At 53.0% G+C, this 18,282-nt stretch overlaps 1 protein-coding gene across 2 annotated transcripts in view; it reads right to left on the bottom strand.

The window, feature by feature from the left end:
* Pde2a (phosphodiesterase 2A) overlaps positions 1 to 18,282 on the bottom strand; it is an 89,677-nt gene that overhangs the window by 57,907 nt on the left and 13,488 nt on the right. For both annotated transcript variants that reach the window (XM_074083806.1, XM_020163913.2), the window contains exon 2: positions 2,882 to 2,963. In XM_074083806.1, the coding sequence (XP_073939907.1) occupies positions 2,882 to 2,900 (19 nt within the window). In that variant the 5' untranslated portion in view covers positions 2,901 to 2,963. The remainder of the gene's footprint in view (positions 1 to 2,881; positions 2,964 to 18,282) is intronic.

Here is an 18,282-nt window from a genome sequence, read left to right as displayed (position 1 = left end):
TGAGGATAAGGGACTATTTCTCTACCATTAGATGTGGGGTCAAGAAAAGGAGACCTAGACTGAAATCTTCCTGGTTGTCCCCCAGCCCAGGGATACAGAGAAAGGAAGAGGAGAGGGGAGAAGAGGTAAGGGGGGGCTTGGCTGTTCAGAATCCCTGAAGCAGTGGTTTGAGCCAGAAAGGGCACTAGGCCACCGCAGGACTAAAAGCATGTGGTTGACAGACTTAACTCCAAGCCCAGCCCAGGCTGCTCTAGCACTGAATGGTGCCTTCAGAGACACCACCTGGCCTCGAGCCTGTGCCCAGACTCTCCCTACTATAGGGAGGTAGTAGTAAACACAGTGACCTTGCTGACACGTGCATCCTCCCCACCCCCCTTCCAAACCCTGGTCCCAAACGGGACAAGCTAAGAGGAAAAGAACAAAGGTTCCCGGACTGCGACATCGCCTGCCGCCTGCCGCCTGCCTGTCCAGCGCCTGCTCAGCCGGAAACCCAAGACAAAGGCTTTGGTCAAAGTGAAGAGGATGAAGGGCAAAGGGTAGGGGCAGCCTGGGTGGGGGGCAGGCAAAGGCATCTGTAGAAACCTAACTGGGAGTTCAGCAAGGACAGGATGGCGGCCAAACTCTCCCTGCACAAACACGTCACTCTACAAACATTTATGGAGCACCTGCTGTATTCTGCACACATGCAAACAAATACACCTCATTCCTCACACCACATAAACCTTATGCACACTCCCTTACCCCTTGCAGTACATTCTACAGCTCCACCCTGCATGCACCCCTAGCTCACTAAACACACCTCACATACTCTTCATCACACACAGACAGCTCAGAGAAAGAAAAGAGCACAGAATCCACACCTCACACTGAAAAGTCACACAGCTCACACACCCACTCTGCACACCACACTCACACTCAGTCTCCCACCCTGCACCTCACACACCTCACACTCACCTCCCTAACCACAGACACATGCACTCAGTTAAATTCAACACACATACCACCCAGTCATAGAGATACATGCAGACACACCCTGCATAAATAATATGCACACCTAATGTCACATGTTTGTGGGCATATAAAGCCCAGACAACCCTGCCGGCACATTGCTTCTCCTACTCACCCCCAACACCTGATCAGCTGGACCCTTCCAGAGTCATACAGACAGTCACCACAACAACACACAGAGCCCCATGCAAACCCAGGATGTTCCACAGTGCCTGGAAGCCATTGTAGGCTACAAAAACACTCAGACACACACAAACCCCCAACTCCTCTTGACAGACACCCAATTAAACCCATCGGTCCCCATCAGGGCTCTTCCTGGCCACACACAGCAACCAAAAACATACACAACCACACATCCGAGCCTCCTCGTGCAGCTGCCCCTGTAACAACTCCATCCTGCAATAACACACACAAGCACATACACACACAACAGTCACACACCCACAACACTGCCTCCCTGGCCACACACAGCATGCTAACAACACAGACTCACAATCTCCATACCCACCATAATCCCTCTAATAATTATCCCACTCATGGTGACATGATATGTGGTCCATGTACATGATTACACACAAGGTGCATCCAACACATGCAACACAGCTCATGATACACACTTTCAGAAATATTCACACAAACACATAGGATGTATGTCCCAGCCCTGGACAGCTCCCACCACAGGTGACCGACATCCCCCATCCCACCTCAGCTGCCTCAGTCAGGACCGTCACAGCAGAGATGAGGGAGTATAAGTTAAAAATGCCAGTGCCCCAACCATGTGATCCTCACCCACCTCAGATCCTAGGTACCACCCCAGGGCAGCACACTCCATGTCTAGGCCCTTGGACCTGAGCCCATGCCATGCCATGCCATGCTTGAGAACATGGAGGGGGTAGAGGCCCTGGGAATACCAGTCTTGTCCTCTGAGTCTGTCCCCTCCTCATCCCAAAGCAGAAGCAGATATAAAGGGGAAGGGATGACCAGAGAGAGACCCTAAAATAAAGATAGAGATCTAGAGAAATTGGAGAGAGGAATAGACTGAGAGTGGTGGGCAACACAGGGCAGAGCCAAACCAAAGCGAGAAGGAGAGAGAGAGAGAGAAAGAGAGTGAGAGAGAGAGAGAGAGAGAGACCAACAGTTGGAGAGAAACCCAAGGAGAAACGTGGAGAATGAAGTGGGGCTGCCACACCCAGAAAGAAACAGAGGAGGGGAGACCAGGAAGAAGAGACTGGGGAAGAGGCCAGTGAGAGTCCTGCATAGGAGGAAGAGGCCTGGGTGGGAAAAGGAGTTTGGACCCTTGGGTAGGGTGGGAGCTAAGGACTGAAGTCTAAATGACTGAGTGGGAACCTGGGTGGGGGCATAGTTGAGGCTGTGGAATGCAGGTTCTGGGTCTTGAGGTGAGGTCCAAACTCTGAGGTGGGGTTCAGGAGGTCGGGGGTGGGGTGTGCCTGGAGTCTGATATGTATAGTGTAGGATCAGAGGTTTGGGCTGGGATTACTCCCATTGATCTGCGAGGAGGGAGTTGGGGGGCTGGAACAGAGCTCTCAGTGGGAACTGGGGTCCCCCTCCTGTGGATTAGTTCAGTGCTGGGGGATAGACCTCGAGATGCAAACGGGATTCAGAGTCTAGGGTGGCATTTGGGTGGTGAGCTGAAGGTTCAAGGGCTCCCTCTGGGTCTGGGCTGCAGTCCCAGCACAAGAGTGGGGTTCGGAACTGGGGGAGAGGTCCCCTCTCTCAGTAGGGTTCAAGGGGTCCAGGGGAGGGTGGACCGTACAGCCGACGACTGTATGCTCCGCAGAGGACTTGGCCCTGGCTGGACGATCCCTGGACACCCCGTTCTCCCGGTGCCCAGAATGAGGGGGGCCCCCCCTACCTGCAGGCTGTCGGCGCATGGCTGCGGCGGTGGCGGCGGTGGCGGTGGCTCGTCGGGCTTGAGGAAGACCTGCTGGCCCCGCCTGAGGAATTGGACAACAGCGATGAGGATGTGGTGCAGCACCAAGACCATGCTCGCAGCCGCCCGCCCGCCTGCCCCGCCGGCCCGGCCGCTGCGCTCGGTCAGCGCGTCCGCGACAGCTTCGCCGGGTCCGCGGGAGTGTCCGCCCCAGCCCCGCCCCGGCCCGCCCCCTGCCCGCCCCCGTCCGCCCCAGCCCCGCCCACTTCCCCGCCGCAGGGGACAGCACCGCTCAGCTGTCGGATCTTCCGACCCACAAGACCCCCGCCGGCTCTCCCCTCCCTTGCTGGCTTCTCCCCTCCCTAGACTCTTCCAGCCTGTCCACTCTCAGGATCCCCACTTGGAGCCGGCCGCAGCCTTCGCTGCCCTCCCCTTGTCCCATACTACTCCTCTCGCTGTCTCGCAGGGGTCGCTCCCCAGACCCCCGCACCCGGGCTGACCACATCTTCAACCCACCGCTTCAAGACCTGGGTCCTGGCCAGAGCCCCCGAGGCCGAGACCAGCTCAGTGTGGGGAGGTGGGGGTGGGGGGGCATGTAAAGAAGGGAACTGGAGAAAGGGACCTCGGACACTATACAGGAGCCCTGGGCGTGCTCCCCTCCCTGGAGAGTCAGGGAGAATTTTAGAGGTCGCTTCAAGACGACAAGCCCCGGGGCTGTAGCAAATGTGCGAGGCAGACACGTGCGCACAGACACACCGGTGCAGTATTCCTAAGTGTGAGATGGGGACACTGAGCCCCCAGGACAGGCAGGCAGGCAGGCATCAGCATCTCGGGAGGCTGCAGAGGGGGCAAGCCCCAGGGCCGAGCAGTCCGCAGTTCCGCGGTGCGACCCGCGCGCTGGGAGCGCATTTCTCTGCAGAGCGGCCTGTGTGTTCTGGCATCTGCGGCAGCTGCGACCCTCCTGCGCCCCCTGGTGTCCCATCGCCACGACGCAGCCGAGCCCCTGTTGCAGTGGGCTGGTGGAATGGAGTGGGGATTGGTAGGGTATGGATCAATCAGCTCTCTATCTAGACCCCCGGATTCCTAACCATCCCTTGCCATGAGAGCGGTGGCGGTGTGGGATGTGTCTGGACTGCAGCATGAGCTTGGATCTAGCCTAGCTTTTGCCAGCGACTTACTGAGTGACCTTAGTCAGATCCCTTCCCGACTTTTCTGGGCCTCAGTTTTCCCAGCTTCTTCCCAGGACTGCCAGGAAGTTCAAACCCAGAATAAAGGGAAGGCAAACAGAGTCCCCTGTCAGCCCTACCTAGGTGAGATCTGACCTGAACCTTGCCCTTTGTATTGCCTGCCCCACTCTCTGCAACTTCCACCTCCCCAACCCTTGAGGGTGACTTAATGAGCCCCCAGACTCCCCGCCTAACTGGGGTGATTCATCTGGGCCCTTTTCCCCTGGGGAGCAATTTCCTCAATGTTGAGTCACTGAGCCCAGTCCTGGACACAGTCCAGGAACCTGGCATAGATTTAGCAGAGTTCTGACTATCCCACTAGCTCAGGGGGTGACCTTCCACACCAGGATTCTCCAGCTTTTCTTTCTGAGGCACATGCTTCTTAACACCTTCAGTGGCTCCCTTCTGCCAATACAATAAAGCCCAAACTCGAGTTTAGCCTGACATGCTAGACCTTCTACAACTCAAATCTGTCAATCCAGCTCTGACCCCCACACACACCACCACCACCATTCCCTACATTTATACTTCTCTACTTAGATCAGTGACTGCCTCATTTTTACCTCCAAGCCTTTGCCGGTGCTACCCAACCCTTAATGCCCTCTGGCATTTTTCAGCCTGCTTATCATTCAGGGACCAACTGGAGTCCACCTCTCCCAGGAGATCTTCCTTGAATACTACCTCTGTCATCAGGGTAGCCCTTTGGTGCCCTTCCTGGGAGTCAGCACTGGGAAGTTGGGGAGAGGTAGAGGATCTGGGCCACTGCATCTTCAAAATAGGGCAGTTTATTCTATTTATTAACATTGTAGAGAACATTCCACAGGCTAAGATATGTAAAGGTCCTGCCTACCCCCCCCCAAAAAAAAGAGCCCTCCATTCCGTTTTTTTGGCTTCAGTTTTCTCCTGTGAAAAAACATATGGTCAATGCAAGGGCTACTGTAAGGACTGTCTGAGCCCAGGTGTACAAACCTCTTGGTAAGTCCTGAGCATGTGTCACCGCCTCAGTCCTGGGCTTTGGGTAGCCTGTGTGGGACACAGGTGCCCAGGGAGTATCTGATAGTCATTGGCCAGAGCCTTTTGTTCTTTAGGGAAGACCATCTCAGCTAGACCAGCCGCCCCAGCCTGGCACAGCCACCATCTCTTGGGCTCCTAACTCTAGGCAGGGCCTCCATAGCACCCACCTCTTGAGAAGTTATTTCTTAAATCTTACTTGGAGTCCTATGCGCGTGTTCTGTCTCCCTCAACAGAGATTCTTTCTGGGTCAATTTTTCAGATTCAAGCATTCCTCAGAGGGTTTGAGTCCTAACTGTATCATAGACTTGCTATGTGATTCTGAGCAGACAATGTATCTCTCTGGGCCTCAATTTCCCCACTTGTAAAAGGTTAGCACTCTAGAGTCAATAAATAAGCAAATGTATTTATTTTAGTGTTTAGTAGGAGACAGAGCCAGTTCATAAACATCTTCTCTTGAAATTCCCCCAAGCAGCCCCTTCCCAGTAGGGGCAAGCAAGGCTCCTCCAGGGTGAAGGGCCTTGCCAAGTTTTCACAGGTAGAAAGGGGCCCTATCCAAGGCTAGGACTCCTCCAATTCTGACAGATCCTACCCGAACTCCACCGCTACATTCTGTGGTCCTGTGCTGCTCTCTCACCCTGGCTCATGTTGGAATCACCTGGAAGCATCTAAAAATGCTAATGCCTGGAATTCCCATCACAGATAGCTTTTTAATGTTCCCAGGTAATTCTAATTTACTGCCTAGTATGAGAGCCCTGGCAAGATGCCTCTCATTCCTGGCTGACCTCCATCCCACAGAGGCAAGGGTCAGGTCTGGCCGCTGATGGTCAAGTGTATCCATATGGGGCTGGGATGCTTTAACATTTATTGAGCACTTATTATATGTCACATATTTTATTTTTTCAGCAATGATAGGATCTATAATTAGTCACATTTTGTACATGAGGAATACTGATGCACAGAGAGACTAAGTAACTTACCCATAGTCACACAGCTAGTAAACAGTGGAACCAAAATTCTGACCCCAGCCGTCTGGCTACTATCTGTGCCTTAAATTCATGTCCTGCTGCTTGATGAAAGGCAGGTAAGAAAAGTGGACTTTCTCAGCTATTTTGTCCCTAATAACACAATTGTTGAGGGTCCTATGCCCACCATTCCTACACCCTCTGCCTACCTCTGACACCAGGAAGTCCAACCCCAGTTGTCCTTCCCAGGTCCAGCTCAGGAATGCCAAACCCAGCTCCTCTGGTCACCTCTTTCTGTCTTCCTACCTTAGGGGCACTTGGCCCTTATAGTGGCCCCTGCCCCAGCCTGGGTATTTCAGGAAAGGGTGGCTCAGCTGAGAACTTACCAGCCTCAAGACTGGACCCACCTGACCTCAGGTCCCTCCAAGGACTGGCCCTGCCTTTTTCTAACAATAATGACACACTGCTTACCAAGCACTTCCTGGGAGTCCCTGATTCAGCCTTGTGTTATAAGAAAATGATGCTCTGTCAGGCACTGGAGGCTCACACCTATAATCCTAGTACTTGGGAGGCTGAGATTGGGAGGACTGTAGTTCAAGGCAAATAGTTCACAAGACCCTATCTCCAAAATAACCAGAACAAAATGGACTGGAGGTGCTCAAGCAGTAGAGCACCTGCTTTGCAAGCATAAAACCAAGTGGGGGTAGGGAGGGAGGGGAGGAGAAGGGAGGGGGAGAGAGGGAGGGAAGAAGCAGGGAGGGAGGGGGAAAGAGAGGGGAAGGGGGAGGAAGGGAGGGAGGAGAGGGGAAGGGAGAGAAAGAAAAAGAAGGAAGGAAGGAAGGAAGGAAGGAAGGGAGAGAGGAAAGAGAGAGAGAAGGAAAGAAAGAAAGAAAGAAAGAAAGGAAAGAAAGAAGAAAGAAAGAAAAAGAAAGAAAGAAAGAAAGAAAGAAAGGAAAGAAAGAAAGAAAGAAAGAAAGAAAGAAAGAAAGAAAGAAAGAAAGAAAGAAAGAAAGAAAGAAAGAAAGAAAGAAAAAAAGTCTCTGAGAGGGACAGATGTTGCAGACCACCTGCTGATCAAGTCCAGAACGTGGACCCAGGTTGTTCTCTCCTCTATGGACACTGCCTTCTCCCTTCCTCACATATCCCCAGTCCATGAAGCCAGGGACCATCTGATCCTTCCCCATGTCCCCACGGGCCAGCCCAGGCTGTGGTGCCTAGGGGAGGCTAAGTCAAACAATGGTTTCCATTTTGACATCTCCTATGATTGGTGCTGGCAGACCCTCAATAGAGCCCACATCTGCTCCCCTCCCCTGTGACCATGTGTTGTGTCCTGCTTCTGTCAGCCTGTCTTGTGCTTCACCTACATCTATCCAGCAGAAGACCAGGTTCAACCACTTCCACGGGTGATTTAAGGCAAGGCTCTGACCCTGTCCAGCCTCAAACTTCTCAAAAGCAACAAGGTTGACCCAGTTCTCTTGAGGGCTCAGGCAGCCCAGGTAGAGGGAGGCAGGACTCAGGCAGGCTCACCTGGGAAGAAGGCAGTCCTCCTGTACAGGCGGCCTGCCCAGGCATGCCAGATCACAGACTGAGAGCCAGGACCAGATTCCACCATGGGAGGCTCCTCAGGAGAGAGAATGTCTTGGTCTGTCTGTGGCCTAGGGTGGAGGCCATGGACTAAAAGATATCCCAGCATCATCTTTAAGGGTTCTGTATGGGAACAGTCCTAGGAGCTCCTCCCTCTGGACACTGTGCTCCACACTTCAGGCCTGGAGTGGATGTGGGCAGAGCACACTACCTGAAGGCAATGAGCGTGTGTGTGTGTGTATGTGTGTGTGTGTGTGTGTGTGTGTGTGTACACACAGGTATGTGTATACTGCCTTACGCAGTTGTGTGTATGCACAAGTGTCCAGGTGTGGTTTGTGTATGCATTTATGTGTAAATGTTTGTGCAAGTATATTTGTTCAAGTTCACACCGGACAGAGGTGCTGCCCATGGCTACTAGTGTAAACCCAAGTCTGTGTGTCCACGAGCTGTGAACAGATCCAGTCAGATCCGGTCAGATCTGGAGAGAGGGTCTGACCAAGGACACACGCTGCGACCAGTGTGGATTTTGGCTCTGGTGAGCAGAGAGTAACTCTGAACCAGGAAGGGCACAGCTGAGTGAACTGAAGCCCAGGAATGAGGGCACATGGATAGGTCAGTCATGAGTCTCACCCATTCCTGTGTCATTCATAAACACATTTGACTTGAAGATGGCCACTTCCACGACCCTTCTGGGAGGAAGGGAACCCATGAGATTCCAGTCCAGAGCCTGCCAGCTCACATCAGGGCTGAGGTCACTGGGATACCTGAAGCTGTACTGTCTGCTTCCCATCACCCATAAACCCTATGGCCATTCCTCCACACAAGACTGCCCTAGGTCTCACACAATTGCACACACACACACACACACACACACTCCTCTACACAGCACACACCCCAAGCACAGGTGAGCACACCTGTTTGGTGCCTCGTTCTTCCTGATGCCCCCCCTGCTGGAGTCATCTCTCCTATATCTAGCTCTGCCTAGGTATAGGCAAGGTACCCACATAGTACCTTGCTGCCCACAGGACAGAGTGGGCAACCTGCTTCTGGCCTGAAACTCCTCCAGGCCTTCAGCCTGGGCAAAGCTGCCCTCCATGGTACCCATGCTGCCTTCTAGCCATGCTCCCCACACCTCCAGCAATTCACAGCAGTCTGGAAGTGCTCAGCCTCCCCACTATGTTATCACTTCCAGGGGACAGGACTTGTTTTTGTTTTGCACACTCCTGTGCCCAAGCTGCACCTAGACTTGCTCAAAAACACCCTTGGGCTGGGAGAGTGGCTAAAGTGGTAGAGTGCCTGCCTAGCAAACATGAGACACTGAGTGAGTCCAAACCCCAGTGCCACTAAAAGAAAAAAAAAAAAACACAAAAATCAAAAACATCCTTGGGAATCAGTGGTAGAACCTTCCTCCCAGGCTGGTCAGCCTCCCTTTGTGGGACTTACCCAGCTACGTTTGTCTCCCATCAGACTGGCTCTGCTAGAGCTCCACTAGACCTAGAGACTGGGTCTGAGGCAGCTTCATGGTCCATGCCTAGCTGGGACTGGGCACAGAGAGCAGAGCCTAGGGTATGGCAAAACCCAGGGTGTAATGACCCCTCTCTGAGGCCCATGGATGTCTGGAAGGTGGGGCCACTTGGATCAAGCACACAAAGCCTGAATGTCCCAGAAAAGAGGCCTCCAGACTGCCTTCTCTCCCTATTCTGAAGCCCTTTCTGAAGTCACTCTGTCCATCTAGCCCCTGCTTGCACAGACACAGGGAGCTCACCTTCTTCCTGGCCAGCTCCTTCCCAAGTGGGATGGCCCTGCCTGACACAGACTCCTCCCATAGCGTCATCCTGTCTGGGAAGAGAGAAGGGGGCCGAGGAGAAGGAGTAGGGCAGATCTCAGCATCGAGAACTATCCCAGTAACCTTTGGAGTCTTGGGCAGACATGGAAAGAAGAGCTCTCAGCTCTCACTACCCCAGGTCAGCAAGTGGGTTCAATGTGCTCACAAGCCCTGACCTCAATGACAATGTCAGGGGCCTGACACAGTTCAGACACCCCCAGAGAATCCCTTGGGCATTCTCCACTGAGCCACTCCTCTTCACAGGGCCCTAGGCCCTTCATGGAAGTCTCCACAGAGCCTTTGTCTCCTCATCCCCTTTGCTGATCCTCACCCCTCTTTGAGCTCCATGGCACTCTTATCCCCATGTTCTTGCCCAATCCAGATAAAGGCCTATTTCCTTTTCAATCCCCAGGTTCTACCCTCCCTGGTACCTCCTGTTCTCCAGTGTGCAGTACCAGGCAGGGCAGCTCAGACTCCTGCCCTAGGGGTGGCACATGGAGATGCCCATAAACAGGACAGGCTGGTCCTCAGCCAAGGACGGCTGCCCAGAGCTCTGCTCAGCACCTTTCAAGACAGCTGAAGTCCACCAGGCTGCACAGCTCCAGCCCCGCTCCCTCCACACACGCCAGCTATTCCTGGGCTGGCCCTGCTCCAGGAATGCCTCAGGCTGCAAGCAGTCACCAACCTAATCCCCCCTCAATACACATACACCCCAGGGCTATTCAGAGCTGAGCCCATCAGAGACAGGAAGACAAGAAATCTAAACAAGGACGCAAGGCCCCACACATGGAAAAATCTCCTGCTAACTCAGAAACCATCATTCAGGGAGGTCTGTGGTTTCAAAGCTCCAAGAACTCCTAGAGTCTCGTGTTGGAAAACCAGAGCTTCTATTACACCTTTTTATTCAAAGAATCTGTGCTTCTCTCATTCTATGAATTCGAGAGTCCGGAGTCTTCAGAATGTGGAAACCCAAGATCCTAATGTTTTATCATCCTAACTGCCTGGGATGCATGACTCTGTGCCCCTCAGAGTCTGATGGTTTGTGGGCTGAGTCTCTGTGAATACCAGGAAAGGGGAAGGTCCCTGCAAGCCCTTGCCTATGCCTGAAGTGGGGGCTGCTGAGGTCAGGGGTTGGAAAAGCCCATGAAAATGAATAACCCTTCTCAAGTGGTGTGGTGAAGATGAAGGAATAGACCAAATGGGCCTGTACCTAGAAGGTGGTCACCAATGGCTATTCCCTTCCTTTCCCCTTTAATTGGTAGAGAGGAAACTAAGTGCGAGGGATGGCAGGAAAAGGGGCCAGGCCAGTGTGGGTGACTCAGTACAACCTCAACACTTTGCAGCTGTGTAACATTAGACAAGTGCCAGCCCCCACCACCCTGTTTCCTCCTTCTGAACTGGGATTCAGCTGGCCTTCCTCAGAAGAACAGATTGTGAAAAACAGATGAGGGCCGTGAAGATTAGCACAGAGCTAGGCACACAGGACAGCTCAGAAAAGGGCAGTGCTTGCTGTCCTCTTTCCTCAGCAGGCCTCTGAGTCCCCTGATAGGGCCAGTGCTTATGGTTTAGACACTGGGATGTTTAACCCCATCCTAGCTACACAAGTGACATGGTCCTGCTGGCCCCCATGCTTCCCCAAAGTCCATGCAGATATCCCTAGTGCCCTGAAGTCCTGACAGGCCTGACAAGAGGGGAGCCTCTACTCTCTGTTTTCTCATCCGTTCCATGACAGCATGAGTCCTTTGCTGGACCCAGGATGGCCCAGAATGCAGGATGAAGACATGGGTGGCTTCTGTAGGAAAGCCTGGAAGGAAAGAAGAACTAGTAGCAGCCACACTCCTGGGGCCCAGTCATAGGGTGGATGCTGGGAGAGTATGAGAATGTGTCTCCCCATCCAGGAGCTCCAAATTCTGAAGAATTAATCAAGCCAATCCATTTGCACCTGGAAATATCCCACCCCCCCACCCCCTGGCCCAGGAAGTCCCTCCTCCGTGAGCCTTCAGCTGGGCTGCTCTGGCAGAACCACTTCCAGATATGGCCCCTGGTCCTCCCCAACACCCTACATGTTGAGGTGCATCCAGCATCCCCTATTTCCTTACACCACTTGCCACACCTGGGTAACCTTCTCTTCCTCTCTACCAATTGAGGGGGAGGGAGGGGAACAGTCATCGGTGACCACCTTCTAAGTTCAGGCCCACCTGATCTGTTCCTTCATCTTCAGGATATGCATCTCATTTTACAGCTGATGAAACTGAGCTCCTGGGACTGAGGTCATTTATCTAGTCACATGGCTAGACATGATAGGACAGTAATCTGAACCTGGCCCCTCTGCTAACTCCTGGGAAAAGAGCCTGGGGGCCTCCCTCCCAGCTCTCTCCTGGGTTTTAGGAGGAGCACACCCTCTCACCCAGGGGTCCTCAAGCTTTACAAGGCACGTATCAGTCCCCTCTCCTCTTGCCTCCCAAGTTGGAGGCAGCCTGGAGCCTAGCCACGCTTCCTGATTGATCCAAAGCCATTCGATCAGTAAAGGCTCCTGTAGTGGGACTGGGAAATGTGGTGTTCTGTTTCTAAGCACCCGTCGCTATGGAAGCCAGGTGCTGCCAGCCCAAGGCCTAGCAACAAGGCATGTGTGGGGCGGAGGGCATCGTCAGGGGCTTTTGAGGCAGGCAGCAAGAGAGAGGGAGGGTGGACTACATCAACTCTTGGGCTGGAGAGCTGGACCTGTTGCCCCAGCGAGGCTTGCTAGGATAGGAGGGAGGCAAAGGGGTGAAGACCAGGTGGGACCTGAGAGAGGAGACCCAGAGATAAGGGCAGAGAGAAACATGCAGTGACAAACAAATGAAGTCCAGACATGATAAAAGGCAGAGACACCATCGGAGAGAGAGGTGCAGGAAGTGGAAGCTGACAAGACCTAGACAGACACAGCCAGAAACACGTGCCTGAAGCACCAACTCCCAGAGAGGCCCCACTCCCAACAACAGGATGGAGAGGATGCCAAAGAGTGGGGGAGAATCACAGGGGAATGACAGAGATGGATGGATGCATGACAGAAGGAGATAAGCTAAGACGTGAGGCAATATAGAAGCAGTAATAAAGGAAGAGCAAACTAGGCACAGAAAGGCCAACGTGGACTGGAACGCAGAACAGACAGCAGTGGGGGCATGACAGCAGAAGTACAAGGACAAAGGCACTGAGGCCACCAGAGTCCTAAGCTGGCCCCAGTCCTGGGCTCTTCCTCCTCTATCTGGCTATCAGTAGCATGGGCATCACCAGCCTTGTACCACCACCCCGCCACTCTAGCCTCTCACCCAGAACACAGACTCAACAAGAGACTGGCCAGGGGTCCCATGTCCCTCTTATCCCCAACAGGACAGGACTTGCCCAAATTCATATGGAGTGGTAGTGTTTGATACAGCAAGAAGCCAGGCTTCGAGAAGCCCACTGGACGCTCCTCCCCAGCCCCACCTGACTCAGCCTGCTCCTTATTTATGGAGGCTCCTGAGTACAGAGTGATATGTGTCCTGCTCTAGAGTCCCCAGAATGAAGATAACAAGCCTAAGATGGGACCCCCTGATGAAGGGCAGAGCTCTATCCCTGGATGTTTACTTCCTTCTTCCTCAACAGCAGGGCCTGTGTCCTAGGGACCAAGGATGAAGCAGGCAGCCTGGTGGACAGATGACCACAGCTTTTTATCTCAGGGCTGTGACTAGGGAAGGCAGGCTCTGAGAAAGCAGGGTAACCTGGCCCCTCTGGGTCAGGGAAATAATAGGGTGGTGGCAGGTGACATCTCATTTAATCCTCACCATACCTTGGGTATGGATGAGAAGACTGAAACCCCAGAAGGAAGTGATTTGCCTTAACCACTATCAGCAGCCAGGTCTCTTGAGGCTGGTGAAAGCACAGGGGGCTGGTAGACGCCGTGGTGAAAGCAGCCAGGAAGGCGGTGACCCAGGTCTGCTCAGGGCCCCTCCCAAGAAGGTCATGGTTGTAATCTAGGGAAAGTCTCCAGCCATGGTCCCACCACTACTCCTAGCATGAGACATCCCATCTCCCCATGTCAGGATTGGTGACAGCATTTGACTAGACTGTCAGATGCTATTCTCCACCCCCACCTGTGCTAATGGTTCCTGGGATTAGCACTGCCCAGGGCACCAGCAGCAGCTTTGGAAGCTCAGTACCCTCAGAGGTTCCCACATGTCCCCACATCCTCTGTCTCACCAGATTCCTGGGCAAAGAAAATGAAGACTAAGTAAGCGCCTACTATATGCTCTGCAGCCTGGAGCACTTTACATTCAGAATCTCATTACATTCTCTATGGAGGGCTCTCTGGCTAGACCTACTTCCTCAATGTTGCTGGCCCTGGTTTCTCTCCCTACCCCTACCATCCCCAGCATAGGGTGGTTCCCATGGCACCCACCTGAAATCTGCCTCTGGGCTGGGCAGCAGTAGGTGCCAATGGTGCCTGGACAAATGGGAATTTGAGTGTCTGCATCTGTAGTGTCCATGGTGGGGGGAGGGAGCAGGGGGAAGATGTGAGGCTGGCAGGAGTGGGGGCAGGGGAAGGCAGGCTGCTGCACACCAGCTTCACCCCACATGCCGTAAGCTGGGCCTGGACCACAGCCCAAAAAATCGACCTATGGCACAGCACTCCCCTGGGTCCCAGTTCCTGGAAGGAGATGCTGAAGAGAATATTGATCTGCCTCCTAACCTCCCCTTCCCACTGCCTAGAGGCTACCTCTTCCATGCAGCCCCCCAGCCAGCCAATGTCACAGGCAGAGTGAGTCTGAGGACAGTGGTGAGACAATGAGCAGTGATCCTCATCCCCTCCACAGCCCAGCAGTCTCCTTACTCCTCAGGAACCTGATCCAGGTGGATGAATGGTGCAAGGGCTGTATGGTAGACATATACAGGCAAGTCAGTAGAGCAAGAGTTCTGAACACAAGATGGGAGCCAGACAGGATTCAAGCTCCAGCTCCTACATTTCCTAGAAATGTATGATGGGCAAATCACTCAACCTCCGGATTTTTGTTTTTGTTTTATTTTATTTTGTTTTTGCAGTACTGGGGCTTGAACTCAGGGCCTACACCTCAAGCCACTCCACCAGCCCTTTTATGTGTGATAGGCTTTTTCAAGATAGGGTGTCAGGAACTATTTGCCTGGGCTGGCTTTGAACTGTGATCCTCCTGATCTCTGCCTCCTGAGTAGCTAGGTTTACAGGCGTGAGCCACTGGCACCCAGCAAGGTCTTGGTTTTCTTATCTGTACACTGGGGTTAACAATAGTTCCCAAATAATAAGATGAGTGAGCTTATACACACAGAACCCTGGCACAATGCTAGGCATACAATATTTTTTGAATATAAAAAAGTTTTTACGTGAGTGTGGGGGGGTGTGCTCATGAATAGGTGCCCTCGGGAAGTCCAGGAGGAATCTCTGACACTCTAGGAAGGGGGTGCAGGTTGTTCCCTAACCACCAGACTCCCTAAAGTGGGGACTGCAGCTGGACTCTTAGTTCAGCTTCAGAGGAAGAGGACTTGCTGTGTCCTCCCTCCCCCCCCCCAAAAACAAAACAAAACAAACAAACAAAAAAAAAAAACCCACCTGTGCTGAGCAAGGCTGTAGTGGTGAGATGAATGGCTTGGCGGCCACCAGGCAGGACTGGTGATTAGGAGGCTAACAGCCCAACATCCGGAGAGGAAAGGGAGGGAGCTGAGCTGCAGGGCCATCCATCAAGGCTGGCAGGCCCAGCAATGCTGCACAGCGGATGGGCAAGAGACAGGGGAAAAGCCACAAGATGGGAGAAGTGTCGACAAGCCAAGGGCCCTGCAGCCATGCCCAGCCCAGCCACTGACCTGTTGTAACCCTGAATGAGTCACTTTAACCTTGGGACCTCAGTTTCTTCCTCAAAACAATGGGGCTAAAGGACTCTTTCTGCTGATAGATTTCAGCACAGCAGGCCCAATATCAGGTTCCTGGGACAAGAAGAGCTCTAAAGAGAGTGAGAAGAGCAGAAGGGCCTCAGAGACACCCTCACCTCTTACAAGTGACCAACTCAGCCTAAAGACCCTGGGGCTGTGGGGAGAAGGAGATGTAGCATAGGATCTGGGTTGGAAGCCTGAAGACCCAATTTGAGACAATTTCTGATCCTAATCCCTTCCTGATCTTAGCCAAGCCCCTGACATCCAGACCCTTCTCCCACCCCTACCCAAGAACAGTGTGCTGAGGAAAGGCCCTCAGCACAGCTCTGGCCTATGCAAATTTCATGCAAACTGGGAGCACAGTCCCCATGGGCCCTTCCCACTGTGTGAAGGTAGTGGTTACATAGGAAAATCCTGGCCAGCACCTCTGGGGCAAGAGCTCCTAGATGGGGCCTAACAGGACCTGAACAGAGTCTACTGTCTCTGTCTCTAATAACTGAAGCCAGTTTGAGCTGGCTCTTCCCTCCTTGGGCCTCAGTTTTCTCATCTCTAAAAATGAACCCTTCTGCTTAAAAATCAAACAAACAACAAAACTCTTTAGAGTTCCTTTTTGCCTGTGGGCCAAACTGCAGGCTCCTCACTGTCCTCTACCAGCCTCAACTCCCCTTATGTTATCTGGTACATGTCCTAAAGTCAGGCTGCTCTCCCACACCAACCAGGCTGTTTCACCTCTGGACCTCATTTTTCCACGAGAAAACCACCTCCTCTGAAAAGCCACTTGCACAGCCCCTGGCAGAGCTAAGCCTAGCCCTCCTGCAGGCCCTCAGTGGTTCCCACACAGCTTCTCTGAGGCCTACACCAGGACGTGACTGTACCCTTCCTCACATAGCTCCTTACAGTGAGGGCCAGTTGGGCCTCAAATAGGAATATATCACAGAGAAAGCAGAAGAAGGGAGAGAGGGGAGGGAAAAGAGGAGGGAAGAAAAGAGACAACTGTCCCCAAGGTCCCTTTGGCTCTCACAATCTGCATCAACTCTGTTCCACTAGAGATGGAGCCCCATGCCCTGGCTCCTGCTTAATCCCCCTTACCCCGTTCCTCCTCTGGCCCCAGCCCATCACATACAGCAGTACAAAGGCCCAGAGTCAGAGGGGTCTCTGGCCTCTGCCTCCGCACCAACACAGGCTAAGAACATCACGCAGGTCGCAGGTCGTCATAGTGATGCTGGATGCTGTCATCACTAATTCATTGCTTGAGCCCTGGGAGGCCAGCGAGGTGTGAGGCAAGCTGCTCAGAGCTGATCAGAGCAGCTTCTGGGGACAGAAGTCTTGGGGCTTCAGAAAGGGTCAGGAATAAAACTCTAGTTTTATTCTAGTCTAGCTGTGTCCTCCTCTCAGGCTCTCCCATAAGGGGGCACACAGACCCAGTCTGCATGGGCATCTACTGTTTGTCTAGCTCTGGCCAACTACAGAGGTCAGTGAAGGCAGTGATGGGAAGTCCCCTACCCAGCCTCTGTGAGTGAGTGCCCAGGTCCAGAACCCTTCAACAGTGCAGGGAGATGCCTCTCCTTATGTCACAGGCGCTGAGAAGGGGAAGAAGGAAGAGGGAGGAAGTAAGTCCAGATGTTGTGCTCCTTATGCAGACATATGCCAGGCATCTCTAAAACATTCATTTAATCTCTCCTGAAAACCTGCAGGGTCAGAATTACTCTATTTTACAGATGTCTGAATCCTCCCAGCCAATCTTGTCCCCTCCTCCAGGAAGCTCTTCAGGATGCCTTGCTCACTCTTATCCCCACATCCTCTGAACTCCAGGAGATGGTGGGTGACGTTCCAGTTCTCCCCTGTCACATTGGGCTGTTCGGTCCTCTTTTTCCCACCCTAGATTGTGGAGATCATAACAGGCAGATCTTCCCATCCTGGTGACCAGAAAGCCACTCCAATCCCTGCATGCAGGAGCTGTCCATGGTCCTGAACACTGCCAGCCTGGCCTGTGCCTAAAAGTGGCCTTTTCCTGCTAGAATTCACCAGTTTACCCTAGAGAAGAGAGGCCAGGCTCTCACCCATAAAGCACCCTCCTCCCCAACACACACATACACACACACACACACACACACATACCTACAAAACCTCAGGAAAAGGAACCTACTTGGAGCAAAAGGATGGGAACAAAACTGGCGTGCAGTCACGAAACAAGGCATTTGCTGTCACCTCGTATGCACAGTCCTATGAATGAAGCTGAGGATGCAGTAGTAACAACCCCTCACGGGGCTGGGTCTAGCAGAGTTAGCACTGGGGTCTGCTTCTCACACACTAAGCCACTCATTCCCTAGCCTATGTATGCAGGTGGGTTTAATTACGCCCATCCTGAGGTGATAAAGGGGCCTGTCCAAGGCCACACAACCAGTGACCAACAAAGGTACCACTCAAACGCAGGGGCGCCTGCGTGCTGAGTCTCATTCTTAGTCTGTCCCTGGGTGGGGAGGGAATCACAGATCTAGCCTCTGCCTCCAAGAGTGTAATATAGTGTCCCCACCATTTCTCAATAAGCCCACTGGAAGGTGGTCCTTGAGTCTGATCTGATCCCTCCTGCTGCTGGTTCTGATTTGGCCTCTCTTTGTTAAGGCCTCAGTGGGGCGGAGGATCAGCTTTCATCTCCTTGCAGACACCTGGGGTGCTTCCATGAGCTCCAGCCCTTTCTCCACCCCCACCTCGCACAGAGGCCCCACAGGCAGGAGGGAGCGAGGTGTATGCTCTAAAAATACCTTAAGCCCTCCATGCTTGCGCTCTAATTAAGCTGAGTGAGTCACTACTTTAAGTAATTTATTGTTAGTTACATAATTGCTTTAATATTTGGTT

This window comes from Castor canadensis, chromosome 1 (assembly GCF_047511655.1).
Source record: "Castor canadensis chromosome 1, mCasCan1.hap1v2, whole genome shotgun sequence".
Lineage (NCBI taxonomy): Eukaryota > Metazoa > Chordata > Mammalia > Rodentia > Castoridae > Castor > Castor canadensis.
Note: the sequence above shows the minus strand (reverse complement) of the source record. Positions and strands in the feature narration are given on the sequence as shown.